Source organism: Plectropomus leopardus, chromosome 23, assembly GCF_008729295.1.
Source record: "Plectropomus leopardus isolate mb chromosome 23, YSFRI_Pleo_2.0, whole genome shotgun sequence".
In the NCBI taxonomy this organism is placed as follows: Eukaryota; Metazoa; Chordata; class Actinopteri; order Perciformes; family Serranidae; genus Plectropomus; species Plectropomus leopardus.
The window spans coordinates 2,136,739-2,150,276 of record NC_056485.1 but is presented as its reverse complement, the minus strand read 5'-3'; the positions used below and the strand labels follow the sequence as shown (position 1 = coordinate 2,150,276).

At 38.2% G+C, this 13,538-nt stretch overlaps 1 protein-coding gene across 2 annotated transcripts in view; it reads left to right on the top strand.

Annotated features, from left to right (window-relative positions):
• The window catches only part of mllt3 (MLLT3 super elongation complex subunit), a 67,079-nt gene continuing 53,541 nt past the window's right edge, over positions 1 to 13,538 (top strand). For both annotated transcript variants that reach the window (XM_042512543.1, XM_042512542.1), the window contains exons 1-2: positions 1 to 93; positions 1,356 to 1,536. In XM_042512543.1, coding sequence (XP_042368477.1) covers positions 82 to 93; positions 1,356 to 1,536 — 193 coding nt within the window. In that variant the 5' untranslated portion in view covers positions 1 to 81. The remainder of the gene's footprint in view (positions 94 to 1,355; positions 1,537 to 13,538) is intronic.

The window sequence follows — 13,538 nt, the reverse complement described above, 5'->3', positions numbered from 1 at the left end:
CGTCATAGGCAAACTGTACTCATCTCTACTCTCAGCTAAAACTCATTCTCCATGAAATAACAGTAACGCGGGGCCTCAAGGATGGCCAACTCGGTGAGTAGCCAGCCGGAATATTTACTAGCCATTCCGGTCTAATGGAATATATTTCTGGACATTTTGCCGTTGTGTCGCACTGGAGGAGTCGGTGGTTTTTACTCCGTAACGAGGATTTTCAAGCAGCACAGCTAGCTAGAGCCGAGACGTGCCGCTGTGCTCCGAATGAACACTAATGTAAAATTCCGCTCAGAAACCTGCAGCTTTAATATTTTTCAGCTTACCGCCAAAATAGGCCTTTCATGCGCAAATTAATGGTTTTTCAAATAATGGCAAATGTCCGCCCTTTAATTCGGCACAGTGTTACAGAGCTTAAAGTAGCATGTAAATCGGCTAAAATGTCAACTTTCTCGAGGGTTTTTGCTATTTTCATTACAATATATTTTACTGCCATGCAACGGTAACACAACCTCATGAAAGAGAGCAGTGGGAGCAAAATTCAGTAAAGTTTGTTGAAATGTTCAGTGCCTTAAGAAATGTACTATATTATGAATTTAACTGTATAAGTTTGCTTTAGTTAATGATAAAAAGTCGCAGGCAAAGTAAGGCTTGCGCAGGTGTGTTGATTTGCCGCAAATAAAGGTTGCATTAAATTAGCAGATTTTTGAATGAAGTTTTGCATGGTGTTCTCCACGCTGGAGATATGCACACGTAATGGTCAGCTTTGCGTTAAAAATATGTGAAAGCAGCATATTTAAGTCATAGATGAGTCTATTTAACGTCTGAGGTTTAGTTTTTTTATTGTGAAGCATAAAACATATTAGGCTAGAAATTCTTATTGTTCGTACACTGTTAAACACGTGTCTGTGTTTTCTTTTTTTTTTTTTAAAATATTTTAGTTAGGTGTAGGTTTTTTCTTTTGACTTTTATGTATTTTTTTTTTTCATTTTATAAAGAGTAAGTTTGTTTTTTGATAATTTCTTTAATGTACATAAAAAACATGTAAAAATGTAAATTGCTTTAAAAAACATTTTTTCTTAAATGTATATTATTGATTTGAAAAAAAAACTTTTCTGAAATGGAAAGGGTTTTTTGCTTTTTCTGTAATGTGATTTATACATTACCCTTCTTAAATGTAAAGGTTGCTTTTTACTTCTATAAAATGTGATATTTATTTTGTACATTTTGTAACTGTTTCTGAAATGTGATTTATTTTCTTTTATTTTTCTTTACTTTTTGTAAATGTAAAGTTTTATTTATTTATTTATATATTTTTTTATCCTTAAATGTAAATACTAACCCACCATCCCTTTATTTCCCAGGGTGCTGTCCAGGTGAAACTAGAGCTTGGTCATCGTGCCCAGGTCAGAAAGAAACCCACGGTGGAAGGCTTCACCCACGACTGGATGGTGTTTGTCCGAGGACCAGAGCACAGCAACATTCAGCACTTTGTGGAGAAAGTAGTTTTTCACCTGCACGAAAGCTTCCCTAAACCAAAAAGAGGTAAGAGCCTCAGTATTTCTGCTTTATCCTGGCAAATTGTTGCATGTTTTCTTTTGCATTAGTGCATGGAGTCTCCTGTGATGTTGAGGAGGGGGGCAGGGTTTAAAACTTAAATCAGCATCAAGCGTCAGCAGTGATCATGTGTCCTTGATTGAACCAAGAGTCCCTGACTCTGACATCTTTGGGGAGCAGCAGAAAGAAAGTGAATTTTCTTGTTTTGAAGTTTCTGTGGGCTGTTGGAATACATTGCTCAAATCTGTATCTTGGACAAAGGGCAGTGGTTTTGATGTGAGAAGAAAGATTGTGCATTTTATGTCCTGTTGCAAAGTGTTTGTACTATAGAGGTAAATGAAACAAGTTAGGTGTGTCTCAGAAGACAGAATGGAAATAATGTTTAATGATGCAAAGTGCATTTTATGGTTTGTTGATGGCTGTTTGGAGCATTTTTATGTTTCCTTTAAATGTCGCTCCATGCACATGTTTAAAGCATCATACCTGATGTTGCTTTTTGGATATGAAACAGGTGAACCATGTATGGAAGAGCTGCATGGTGTGGGTGCTGTGAAGGTAAAGCAGTGGCAGGTGTGATTGGTGGTGGTGGTTTTTGTTGGTTGCAGTGTAGAGGAAGTCTTTAAAGTCAAGGTTGATGATTGCAATTCATCATGAACTTGTGCAGTCTTCCCATTACAAGTGAATGTGCACACATACTCTGCATATGTACACATGCTGTGAGCTAATTGGATACTGTGTGATAACAGCAATTTTAGAGGTTCATTGCAAGTCAAACTATGCAAGATTATGTTCTCAATAAATCCTTTTTGTTCATAGAATGAGAAAAGAGTAAAAAAAAGCCCAATATAATTTCCTAAAGTCCAAGGTGATGTTTCATTCACCCAACAAACAATATTTCCAAATATAACAAAGACAAGAGTCCAGCTTTATCATCTGACAAGCTGGAAGCAGTAATGGTTTGGTATTTTTGCTTGAAAAAATTATAAAAATGATTGATGGATTATGAAAATGGTTGCCAATTAATTTTCTTATGATTGATTAATTGAATAATTGACAAATCGTTGCAGCTCTAGATGGGTCTCATAAAATCTTGGTTGCAATCTGGGTCAGACAATAGGATGAAAAAAGGTTTCCAATACATTGGTTTATTTGTGGTGGCCCGCCACAATTAAAACATGTGCTGCCACAGATAGATCTCTATTGCTGGACTGTTCATTAGGAGCATTGTTGAAATATCTATATCCTTCACTTATCCTTTGTACAACACTCTTGACACAAAGTGTGGACTCTGGGCACAGATGGAGCAGCAGAACTTTAGCTGCGTTGAAAGTGAAAGTTAACTGTTCATTCTGTTGGGTCTAAGGCCAAGTTTACATGAGAATCACCGTACTAAAACCTGAAAAGTCTTTTTCTGCAACCTAAAAACAAAAATCCAGGTTCATATGATAGCACTGTGAAAACGATCCTTGTGTATACAAATCTGCAAAAACAACAGAAAAAGCTGCAGTACGCATACCAGGCCAATAGTGCGCGGTGTAACTTTGTAATTAACCACCACAGACGAACACCTGCGCATAAAGCCATTAGTCTACAGAGTGGTGAGCTTTAACAAACAAGAAGACGACGTGGAACACAAGAACCAACAGTGTTAATAACCTCAGTAGAGTCAGCAGCACAAACACAGCTCAGTAGTCCACCATTGTTGTCCTCCTACTCACGCATGGCTATTTGTCTGAAACATCATGTGCATGTGCGAAGTGCGCTCATGATGTCACCATTCTCACAGGATCCGCGCATTAACAGTTTACATGGCGACAGAAGGGGTGGCGATCTCAGAAGGTTCTTCTTTTCCTTGATTAATAACGAAGCTCCTGAGATCAGAAAATGGCATTCGGGACAAACCTGGTATTTGGTCAACAACATTGAGATATTTGATTTTCTGTATACCGCCCAGCCCTAGGTTAGGCTTTTTGTTGCATATAAAAGTATGATTTTAAAACTCCTCCTACTCAATAATATTATGGTAGATGTAGATGTTAGATGTTTGTATATATATATATATATATATATATATATATATATATATATATATATATATATATATATATATATACATATATATACTGTATGTATCTGGGGTTGCAACTAACACTTATCTTCATTACCAATTAATCTGCCTCTAAATTTCTCTAAAAAAGGTAATGGTATAATCATGTTCACTCCAGATGTCTCCCTGAGTTTGTTCTATCATCTAATAAGCATCCTGCTGCAGAGTCATCAGCCTAGCTTCAGTGGAAAATTTTGTTGTGTCATGGTTCTTATGCTGACTCATGGGCTTTTCCACTGTGCCATGTTGAAATTAGGAAAAACCTTATCACAATATTTAATTGTTTGCAAATGGAACTGGTGTAACATGTGGGTTACTGGTGACAACTGACTAAAATTATCTCTATAGCCAAAGATGAGTCTTAAGATTCTCCCCTCACTTTGCACTGCATGTGATGAACCTCACGCCGTCCTCTGGAAGTGTTATATAGCAGCACAGGATGATGTCATCTCATTCTCTGACACTGAAGCTGCCCTCTGATTAACACCATTATCACTTCTTGTTGACAGACTGAATAGTTTGGTTTTCCCAGCTGCGCTTAATAGTTGATGCACAAACAGTCAATTGACAGAAAATTAAGTGACTGTTTTGACATATAATATTTTAAGTCATTTTGCAAGAAAAATAGCAGAAATGTCCAGTTTCATCTTATATAATCTAACACACCGATATTTAAAAATGTCATGGACACTCTGAAAAGCTGTGAGCGTCTTTTTTTTTTATTTTTTATAATTACTGCTTTCTGATATTTTAGAAACAAAACTCATCAGAAGTGAATGTAATTGATTTAGCCCCAGTTTCAGGTTGGAACAGATAGAAAGAACAAGATGTTTGTTTGGGATCAAACTTGAATAAGTTGGAGGTGGTTTAGCAGCTGGAGACCTGACCATAATAATGACACTAGTCCTTAAAATACTTTTGTATTACAGACTGTATTACCCACAATCCTGTTTTCCTTTTATGAAAACAAAATTGGCCTCTGTGAGTCTCAAAGATGCACAGGACACTAAATTACAGTCTGAATTCTTTGCTACCCATCATTAAGATGTTTTAGGGCTGTTTTAATCACCAATAGTTGCTGAATTTCTGTAGTTAATTGCATGTTTACTCGCATGTTTAAAAATCCATTATTTTGCATTTCAAAATAGTTTTGAAATCCATGCTAACAATGTAAAGTAGTTCCTAGCAAAGTGACTTGATTGGGAATCAAATAAATGCAAAGAAATGTACGTAACAATCTTATGTCTTTCTTTCAAATCAGTGCGTCACAGTTACAGACAGTGTGTGTGTGATAAAACTGCTCCACACCTTTAAGACTTCAGTCAACTGAAATTGTTTTTTGTTTTCCCGTCAACCCGACACAGTTCAGTCCCAGGTCAGTTTTAACCACTAAAAGAAAATATAACATATAATAATATATAATAATAATATAAGTCCGCCCGGGGTTTTGCTGCAGATAGCTACTAACAAATCACGAAATCAAAAATACAAAATAATGTCTGAATCTCTGTTAATACATCATAGTATAGTGACAGGAAATTATATACACCTGGTAGATAAACTTAAAAAATATCCCGAAACAGCATTTCAAACTTACTTCACAGCGCTCTGATGCTGACAGTAAGACTGGCTCTCCTTCACAGACCAACACCAGCAACATCTCTGACAGTTTAAACTGTCAAAGGATCATCAGCTGCGTTGTCTGAGAGTTTTCGAAGTAAGATGAGCCATTCAGAAGCGCAGTAGTGTCATTACTTCCATCTCTGTGGCAGCAGGGGGACAAAAGCATGCCGTTTATGTGATTTAAAAAAAAAAAAGTATGTTATGGTCGGACCTTAATCTGATCACGATTAACGCATTAATGCTGACAGACCTAAAATATACACTTTAATATGAAAAGATTGAAGCTCTGCTATGACGGATAAGGGCAGAACAAAGCCCTTTTTGCTTGAAAGAATCACTGGAATCATCTTTTTTTTCTTTTGGCCTGAATTGTTTGTTTTTCACTCTTCCAATCTTGTAAAATAGAAATTTGGATTGAACAGCATTAAGAGAACTCTCCAGAGTGCTTGCTCAGCAACAGGCCAACAACACAAACCTTTCTGTTTATAAAATACATCCTCTAAAATTGTTTTAATGCCAAGGCACAGAGGCTCAGCAACTTCTTGAGCTTGCAACCACTAGAATTACATATTAAACAATCTAAGAAACTCTGAGTAACTCAAACACTAGACGTGTTTCCATCCGACACTTTTAACTCCCTTGGAGGGGGTGGAAAACGTGGTGTATTGATGAAGGTGAATGCGACTTGTGCACTGGGAACAGATTGAGGGAATAAATGATGACGTATAGTCATGACGTGCTGTCATTGCATCAGTCAATTCAAGCTCTCTTTGTCATCTCTGGAGACTTTCAGCGGCATCTGTCTGCACACAGCGCTGTTAACACAGCCCTTCCAAGGTAACTCAGCTGTAATATTCAGGGTTCCCAGGGTCATTAAAAACCTGGAAAAGTCATGGAATTTCACAATCTTATTTTACAGGTCTGGAAAAGTCACCTAATTATTAAAAATCATTGAAAGTTTTGTGTAGGTCTTGAAATTTTGTTATTTGTAATGAAATACATTTTTACGGTAATCATTTGGTGTTACTTAGTATTGTTTTCCCATTGACTTCCATCTGGAAAGAGACGTCTGTAAACCAGTGGATCATTTTTGTGAGCGTTGAAACCCCCCGAAACGACTCATTTCACTATCCAGATTTAAGTCATCCAGTTTTGATAACATTAAGAAATTCTAAAAGAGTTGCAAGATTAAACTTTTCTGACCGACATTCAGGCTAGCGAAGCGCTTAACTGGAAATATTGCTCCGCCAGCAGAAGTTACCCAATCAGGCGCTCTCAGCTGCACTCTGCCGCTGTAAGTCTCGAGTGCGCAAACTTCATTAGCGTGGTAATGCAGAAGATCCAGGTGCTTTCATATTGTGGAAATAGAGCTTTTCTTGCTTCATGCGCTGCTGAGCATCTCTCTGAGGAATGAACAGGTCCTCGCCTCATTGCTCTATCCAAATCTTAATACATCCATGGTTTAGACTTGGTGGAAACATAAAAAGAAATGAGCTGCAGGAACATTTTAGGACCTGTAATAGTTCTCAGACTACTTGGTGGAGAGTGTTGATCACTTTATGCCTCGTCTGTTTTGTTCAAAATGCTCAAAGTAATGTAGGTCTGATATTTCTGAGCAGTTGGAACACCCGAATAGTCAGATATGACAAGTACATTTATCAACTTGATTAGTCAGCAGCTTAGAAATTGATGGACTTTAAATCTGTCCAAAGTTTTGAAAGAAGATGTGTTCTGAGACAGCCCAGAAATGGTACACCGTCTTCATTTACCCCCGAGCCTCCAGCAGCCCATAAATCAAATTCCTCTCTGCTGATATGGAAGCTTCAAAGTTTAAAGTTTCTCCTAAAAGCCCTTTGATTACAGGAGAGCAAATGAGCTTTGGCTTGTGCTCACAGCATCCTCGTGCACGCACGGTCTGTGCTGCAGCCTGAACTGATAGATGGGATATGTGGCTGAAGACCTAAAGCCCAGCAGGAGAATACTTAACCTCCAATATGTCTCCCGCCATGACACATGCCAGGAGATGTTTCCAGTGTCTGTGAAGTCTTCGGGGCCCGTGTGTTTTTACATGGTGACAAATAGGGAGCCAGAGTGTGTCCTGAGCTGTTGGCTCCTAACATGCTCCTGAGTGTTTCTAGTTGAAACAAAGCCCAAGTGTAATAGATCAGAGAGAATGAGTGTACTGTTTCATTTGTAAGAACCGCTCAGGAGGATGGAGCATTTAGTTACAGTGCAACTAATGTCACCCGCAAATCCACTCTTTCTCCACTACACGGAGAATACATGATCTAAAGGCTCAGATATATCTCTGTGTACTCTTACATGGCATCATATATATTTAGTTCACAGTAAGGGAGTTATTTTCTGTATGGAGTATAATCATTAACTGTTTTTCATAGCATACACTTACATTCAGAGAGTTTTGGTCAACTCTAGATTGGGTGCTCTTTGCTGAACAAATACAGGAAAGAAGAGACTTTTTTTTTTTTTTGCATTTGCAAAAAAGGAAAGCCAATAAGATGAAATATGATGATTCACTGGCAGAGATTTAATACCACGTGCTTGATAAAATTTAAGGTCTAGTGCCATTTTGTTTCACTATGGAATATAACAGACAAAATGATGCTTGATTTGTTAAAGTTAAGAAATGAAAATTGTTAGATAGAAAAGAGCAACTATTCCATCATCATTTAATCAATTTTTAAAGCATAAGTGCCCACTTAAAGCTTGTTAACTGAACTTATTTTCATGAATGAACAAGGCATTAAAGCATTTGTCAGACAAAAAGAGACCTAAAGAGTCACCATGGACTTAAGAACTGCTCTGACATTTATACATCTGCAACAATTTGTGGATTAATTCTTTGAGAACATTCCATCAGCAATATTTTGATAAACAGTTTATCTTCTTAGTCATTTATCGAAAAGAAAAAAGCCAAACATTCTCCAGTTTAATCTCATTAAATTAGAGGATTTGCTTCTTCTCTTTGTCATATATGAAAAAAATGGAATGTCATGGGGTTTGAGACTTGGTTGGACAATAAAAGTGAATTGATGACTTCACTGTGGGCTCTAAGAAATTGCAAATAGCATCTTTTTCACTGTGTAATATTTTGTGGATTAAACAATGGAGAAATTTGATTAATCAGTAATCAAAACAGCCTTTGGATGCAACCCTAATGTGAGTACAGCTGGCTTTAGGCTGTTTTGGCAGAGCCAAACCTCTCACTTCTTCTAGCTTTGCTTCATTTTCATTATGTCATTGTCACTGCAAACATGAGAGTAGCTAGCTCCAACTATCATTGTAATTCTCAACTTGTTTTGTTTTTTTTTTAAGCAAGTGGCAGATTGATGTTTCTGCAAACCACAGATACGTTGTATTTGTTTACTATGTAGCAAATATGTTAAAACTGTAGTTCAATAGCGCTGTGGTTAATGTGTGGTTAGTTTTAAGCATAACAACCACTTGGTTATGGCTGGGAAAAATCATGTTCTTTCTCAAAATACCCACTTTTTGTGCCAGTTATCCCTGGTGGACAGAGATGGGTCGCTTAAAAACAGTTTTGTTGTTAGTTGGTGTGAGCAGCGGTCTGCAGCTTGGCAGGAGTCTCCGGTGTCACGTCATTCACCTTCCCTCCACCTTCAGATGACAAAGCCTGCTCATATACTACTTTAGAAATGTTGATATGAAATGTACATATGTAACATATCCAGAATTGGCAGAAATGAGAATGCCAACATTTTTTTGTGGCATATGGGATGTGCAAATAGCGTATTTATTATTATTATTAGTTGTAGTAGTAATAGTATTATTGTTATCTATTAAATCTGACAATTTTCAGTTAATTGGTGGGTCTGTAGAAAAGTTGGAGGATGGTGAACAGTGCTTATCACATTTTCACAGAGCATAGCGTGACCTCTTCAGTGTATTGTTCCACCGACAGGCTAACACCCAAAGATATTCAGTTAACACATAAAGCAGAGAGAAGCAGGGAACCCTGACATCTGACAAGCTGGAATCAGAGAGGGTTTGACATTTTTTGTATGGTGAATTGCTTGAATGATCAATCAAACTCAAATTAAACAAATCGAACTGATCTCAGCCAAATCATACAATTAACATATTGTTTGTGATTAATTTTCTGTCAGAAATTAACTAATATTTACAGCACCAACTGAGTTATTGATCAGACAGAACTTACAGGAACAATGGATAATGATATAAATGTGGCTTTATACAAAGACGATTTAACACTAAGGGCCAGCTTTAATATTACACACACTCGTATTGCTCTGGACACAAAATGTGCCTTTTAAAAATTAAGCTTTAAAAAATATTTTACATTAATATGATTTTCTACTTCAGAATTTTAACCCGCTGCGGTGAGGACTCAGCCTCTGTACACGGGGCGCCCGCACTATCCACTATGCTGCCGACGCCCCGCCACTATTTTCAGATGAAAAGAAAAAATCACAAAAAACTGTTATTTTCAATATACTACAATACAAGGTAGAATTCTTTTTATTATTGCAATCTGGGATATGTCATTGATTAGCAGCAACATCGATTGTAACAGTGCACCCAGTGGAAATAGCATGTATTTTCTCCATATGCCAAATAGGGTAAAAAAAAAAAAAAAAAAAAAGACGTCATCAGGTGGAAAATAGTAAAAATGTTCCAAGGCAAAAGCCCAGAATGTCGTGTGTCAATGATTTATTCTTTGATGGCTGTGGGATCAAAAAATGCAGTCTGAATGGGTTATGCCATACGCATAAACATAGCCAAAATGATCAACAAATGAAGAATGAAAAGTGAGTAAAATACCCCAAACAGTCCCTAAGGGTTAATACAGTGACGGTGTTAAACAGTCTGGCTACACAGACACGCTGACAGTCTCACCGAGTGGTCCAGCAGGGCTGCAGCTGGCTGCACACATGCAGGTAGTTTTTGGGTCAGCACCAAGGATCCTCACTCTCTTTTCTTTTCTCTTTCTGGCCACACTGTTTAATTTCCTCCGTGCTGCAGCTGTTGAAGATTACTCTCCTCACTATAGAAGGAAACTTGTTACTCACCTGCATTTCTCACATGGTGGCTCACCATCCACTCTAAAATCAAACAGGAGCCATTTAAACACGTCGTAAGCACAGAGTAAATCTGTCAGAAGGAACTGAGTGCTAATGTTCTGTTTTTATACCTACAGTCTGCGCTGTGTTTGGAGTCTATGAGAAATTAGTTTTCCCAGCAATATAAAACATATTAAAGAGATCGAATTACGTCCTGTTAACATCCTATCATGAGCTCTAATCATCTTATAATACATCATGAAAACTGCTGATTTTTTCAAAGTAAATATTTAAATTAAAATACAATAATTTATTTCCTTATCACTAAAAACATGACTGAAACTGACAGTTAAATATGTAAAAAACATATTGTTGCCTCACCTTTTCTTCAAATAATAGAAAATTATAGTGGTAATAGCGGTATCAATAAGGACTTGGATCGTTAAGGAGTCTCGATAATGGTACCGATATCAATAAAAATGAACAATCCCCATCCTTACTCATTACCATTTCCCCAGTTTGCTGAGGTTTCAAAGGGTTAAAATAAGAAACAAACAAAACTGAATCCTTTTAAACTCTGAGTACAATCTGTGTGTGCTGGGACACCTCCACCTGGATGTTGGCTTGCATAACTGACAGCAGTGTTTGATGAATGGGAGTTAGCAGTGTGAGCTCAGCTTCAGGAATCTGTGGAGAGGATGGCAGCAGGAAAGCGTTTGTTATGTGGACCAGGGATCCCCAATGGCCTGTCAGGATTTCAAAGAGGGGGCGAGTGAGAACAGGGAGCTGTAATCATATTTCAAATTCCCCCGTACACATTTAAACACGCAGTGAAATCTGTCATTGCCACTTGACTCTTGTGCAGGTTTAATTTAAGAGTGCTCCATTGTTTAGTGCCAGCCACGCTGTGTTTGCTTTTGTAAAGATGCTGACGACAAGAAGGCTCACATAGCACGCTGATAGCATTTCAAGCTTTTCCACATCAGTTGTTTCCTTTTTTGTGCTTATCAACATGTCACACAAGGTGCAGCCGTGAAAACATAGAAAGCAGTTAGAAAGAGAAAGTGATAAGAGGCGGCGAGCGTAACTTCCTCCCGCCGTTCCTCCCACACTCTCAGTGATTTGTCGTGCAGCTCAGAGAAGCTGCCAGACACACATTAAGATTAATGACGAATCAGTCAGTAAAGCTGCCACTGCGCTTCATTATTGCCATGCGGTTAACGGGCCAGCGTTGAGGCGTCGTCATGGAGACGGCCTAATGGCAATGCCGTTTGAACAAATGGAGGTAAAGAAGCTCTTTGGAACCAGTGAAGGGGGTGCTATTTTGGCAATAGGCGGCAGCGGCTCATGCTGCTTAAGCACCTCATTTGGAGCCCGGGCTGCCATTTAATCTACTTTGGAGATGGCATCTCTTCAGAGGTGTTTGTGATATTTCACAGGATTGTCACTTTTATGGAAAGATGTTAGACGGTGTAATGGGAAAGAAATGGGCAGGCTCGGTGAAAAGAGTTTCAGATTTGCGGTGTGTGCAGCACAGGAAAGACACACAGGAGCTGAGCTTCTTTTTGTGTTTTCTCAGACCAACGTGCTCTTTGTTACACGGAGGAAAAACATTTGAAAGCAAGATTTCTGCTGATGAAAAAGAGGGTGTGGTGGTGTTTCAGGCTGCCTGGCCGGGCTCTGTCATCAAGGACAGTTTAAACAACGGGAATTGTAATATTCCAGCATCAGGGCTGGCATATATGAAATTATTGTGCTTGTTTAAATCGTTTTCAGCATTATAAATGAGGGCTGCTATGGTACACAAAATCCACAGTTCAGTGTACTGCAAGTTTGGATTTGGTTTGTTTTTTGGTACATAAAAATGACAAAAGGCAGAAAAAAACATTTCTCTCCCTTTTTTTTGTCTTTTTAAAAAAATAAAACATTAAAACATCAATCCATTGGTGTGAGAACAACTGCTGGGGCTGTGGGTTATTCCTAGTGAATGTTTCCTAGGCGACTGCAACTTGCACTCAGTTAAACAGGGCCATGAATAAATCCTGGAAAACTGCAGCCTGTGTTTATATATGCAGGGCAGTAGAGAAATCCTTGACAGTGGGTAATTCCTGGATGAGTGCAGCCTGTGTTCAGTGATACTTCCTGAATGACAGCTTATACAAATTCATACAAGACAGTGGATAATTCCTGGATGACTGCAGCTTGCACTCAAAAATAGAAAATCTTTTTGTAGCTGTTGATGTTTAAATCATGGTGTGCTGCCACAAAGACAGGAATGTGTAGGAAACCCTGAATATTGCACCCCAAATATTGGATAACTAAACATAAACATGCCATCACAGGCTTCAACCAAATTAAAAATGGCTATTATTGGACACAAATCATGAGACTAATAACCAGTGAACTGGGATTTGAGTTAGCCAGTCTTGTAGAGCTGGATGGATACGTATGCACCGCTGTGTTTTATTTCTTATATTTTACAGCGGTCACAGAACCATGATGCACTGTACAGTGTCACAGTTATGCATGCCTGAGGTGATGCTGGACAAGGACTGGGATTCAGTGAAGAAACGTTAGTGATGTTATTCTTCTTGGGCTTCACACGTTCATCATTTTTTCAGGTGGTATGATAAGCTTTGGGGAGCAGACACATGTCTTATGCACTTTGTATATAATATTTCTCTCTCTAAATCCAAAATACTTCCAAACAACAAATGATGATGCTTGATAAACTGATCATTTTGGTTTTGCCTGTCTGCAGATGCAACATTCAGGAAAGATTTTCACAGGCTGGGTGGATGTGTGGCATTACAGCTCTTCAAAAGCAGAGGCTTACTGTTAATTGAGGAAGCACTGAGCGGTGGAGTTTTCTTTGAGTGGAGCATACATTTTTAACATAAATATCGCCAACTATCATGTTCATTTAATTATGAGAAGCCTAAACCATGATCTTGATTGATTTTTAATAAATTCATCAGCCCTATAGGGCAGTGGATAATTCTTGGACAATAGCAGGATGTGTTGGTTTATGCAAGGCAGTGGATAATTCCTGGACACAGGCAACATGTCCTTGTAACTTACTGGAAAAGCATAACAACAGAGGCCCTTCCAGCTTCAGTTTTTGACATTGTTATATGAGCTGTACATGGTTTGGCTGATGGATCACAACTGTCCCACTGCCAAAGCTGTCCTGGTGG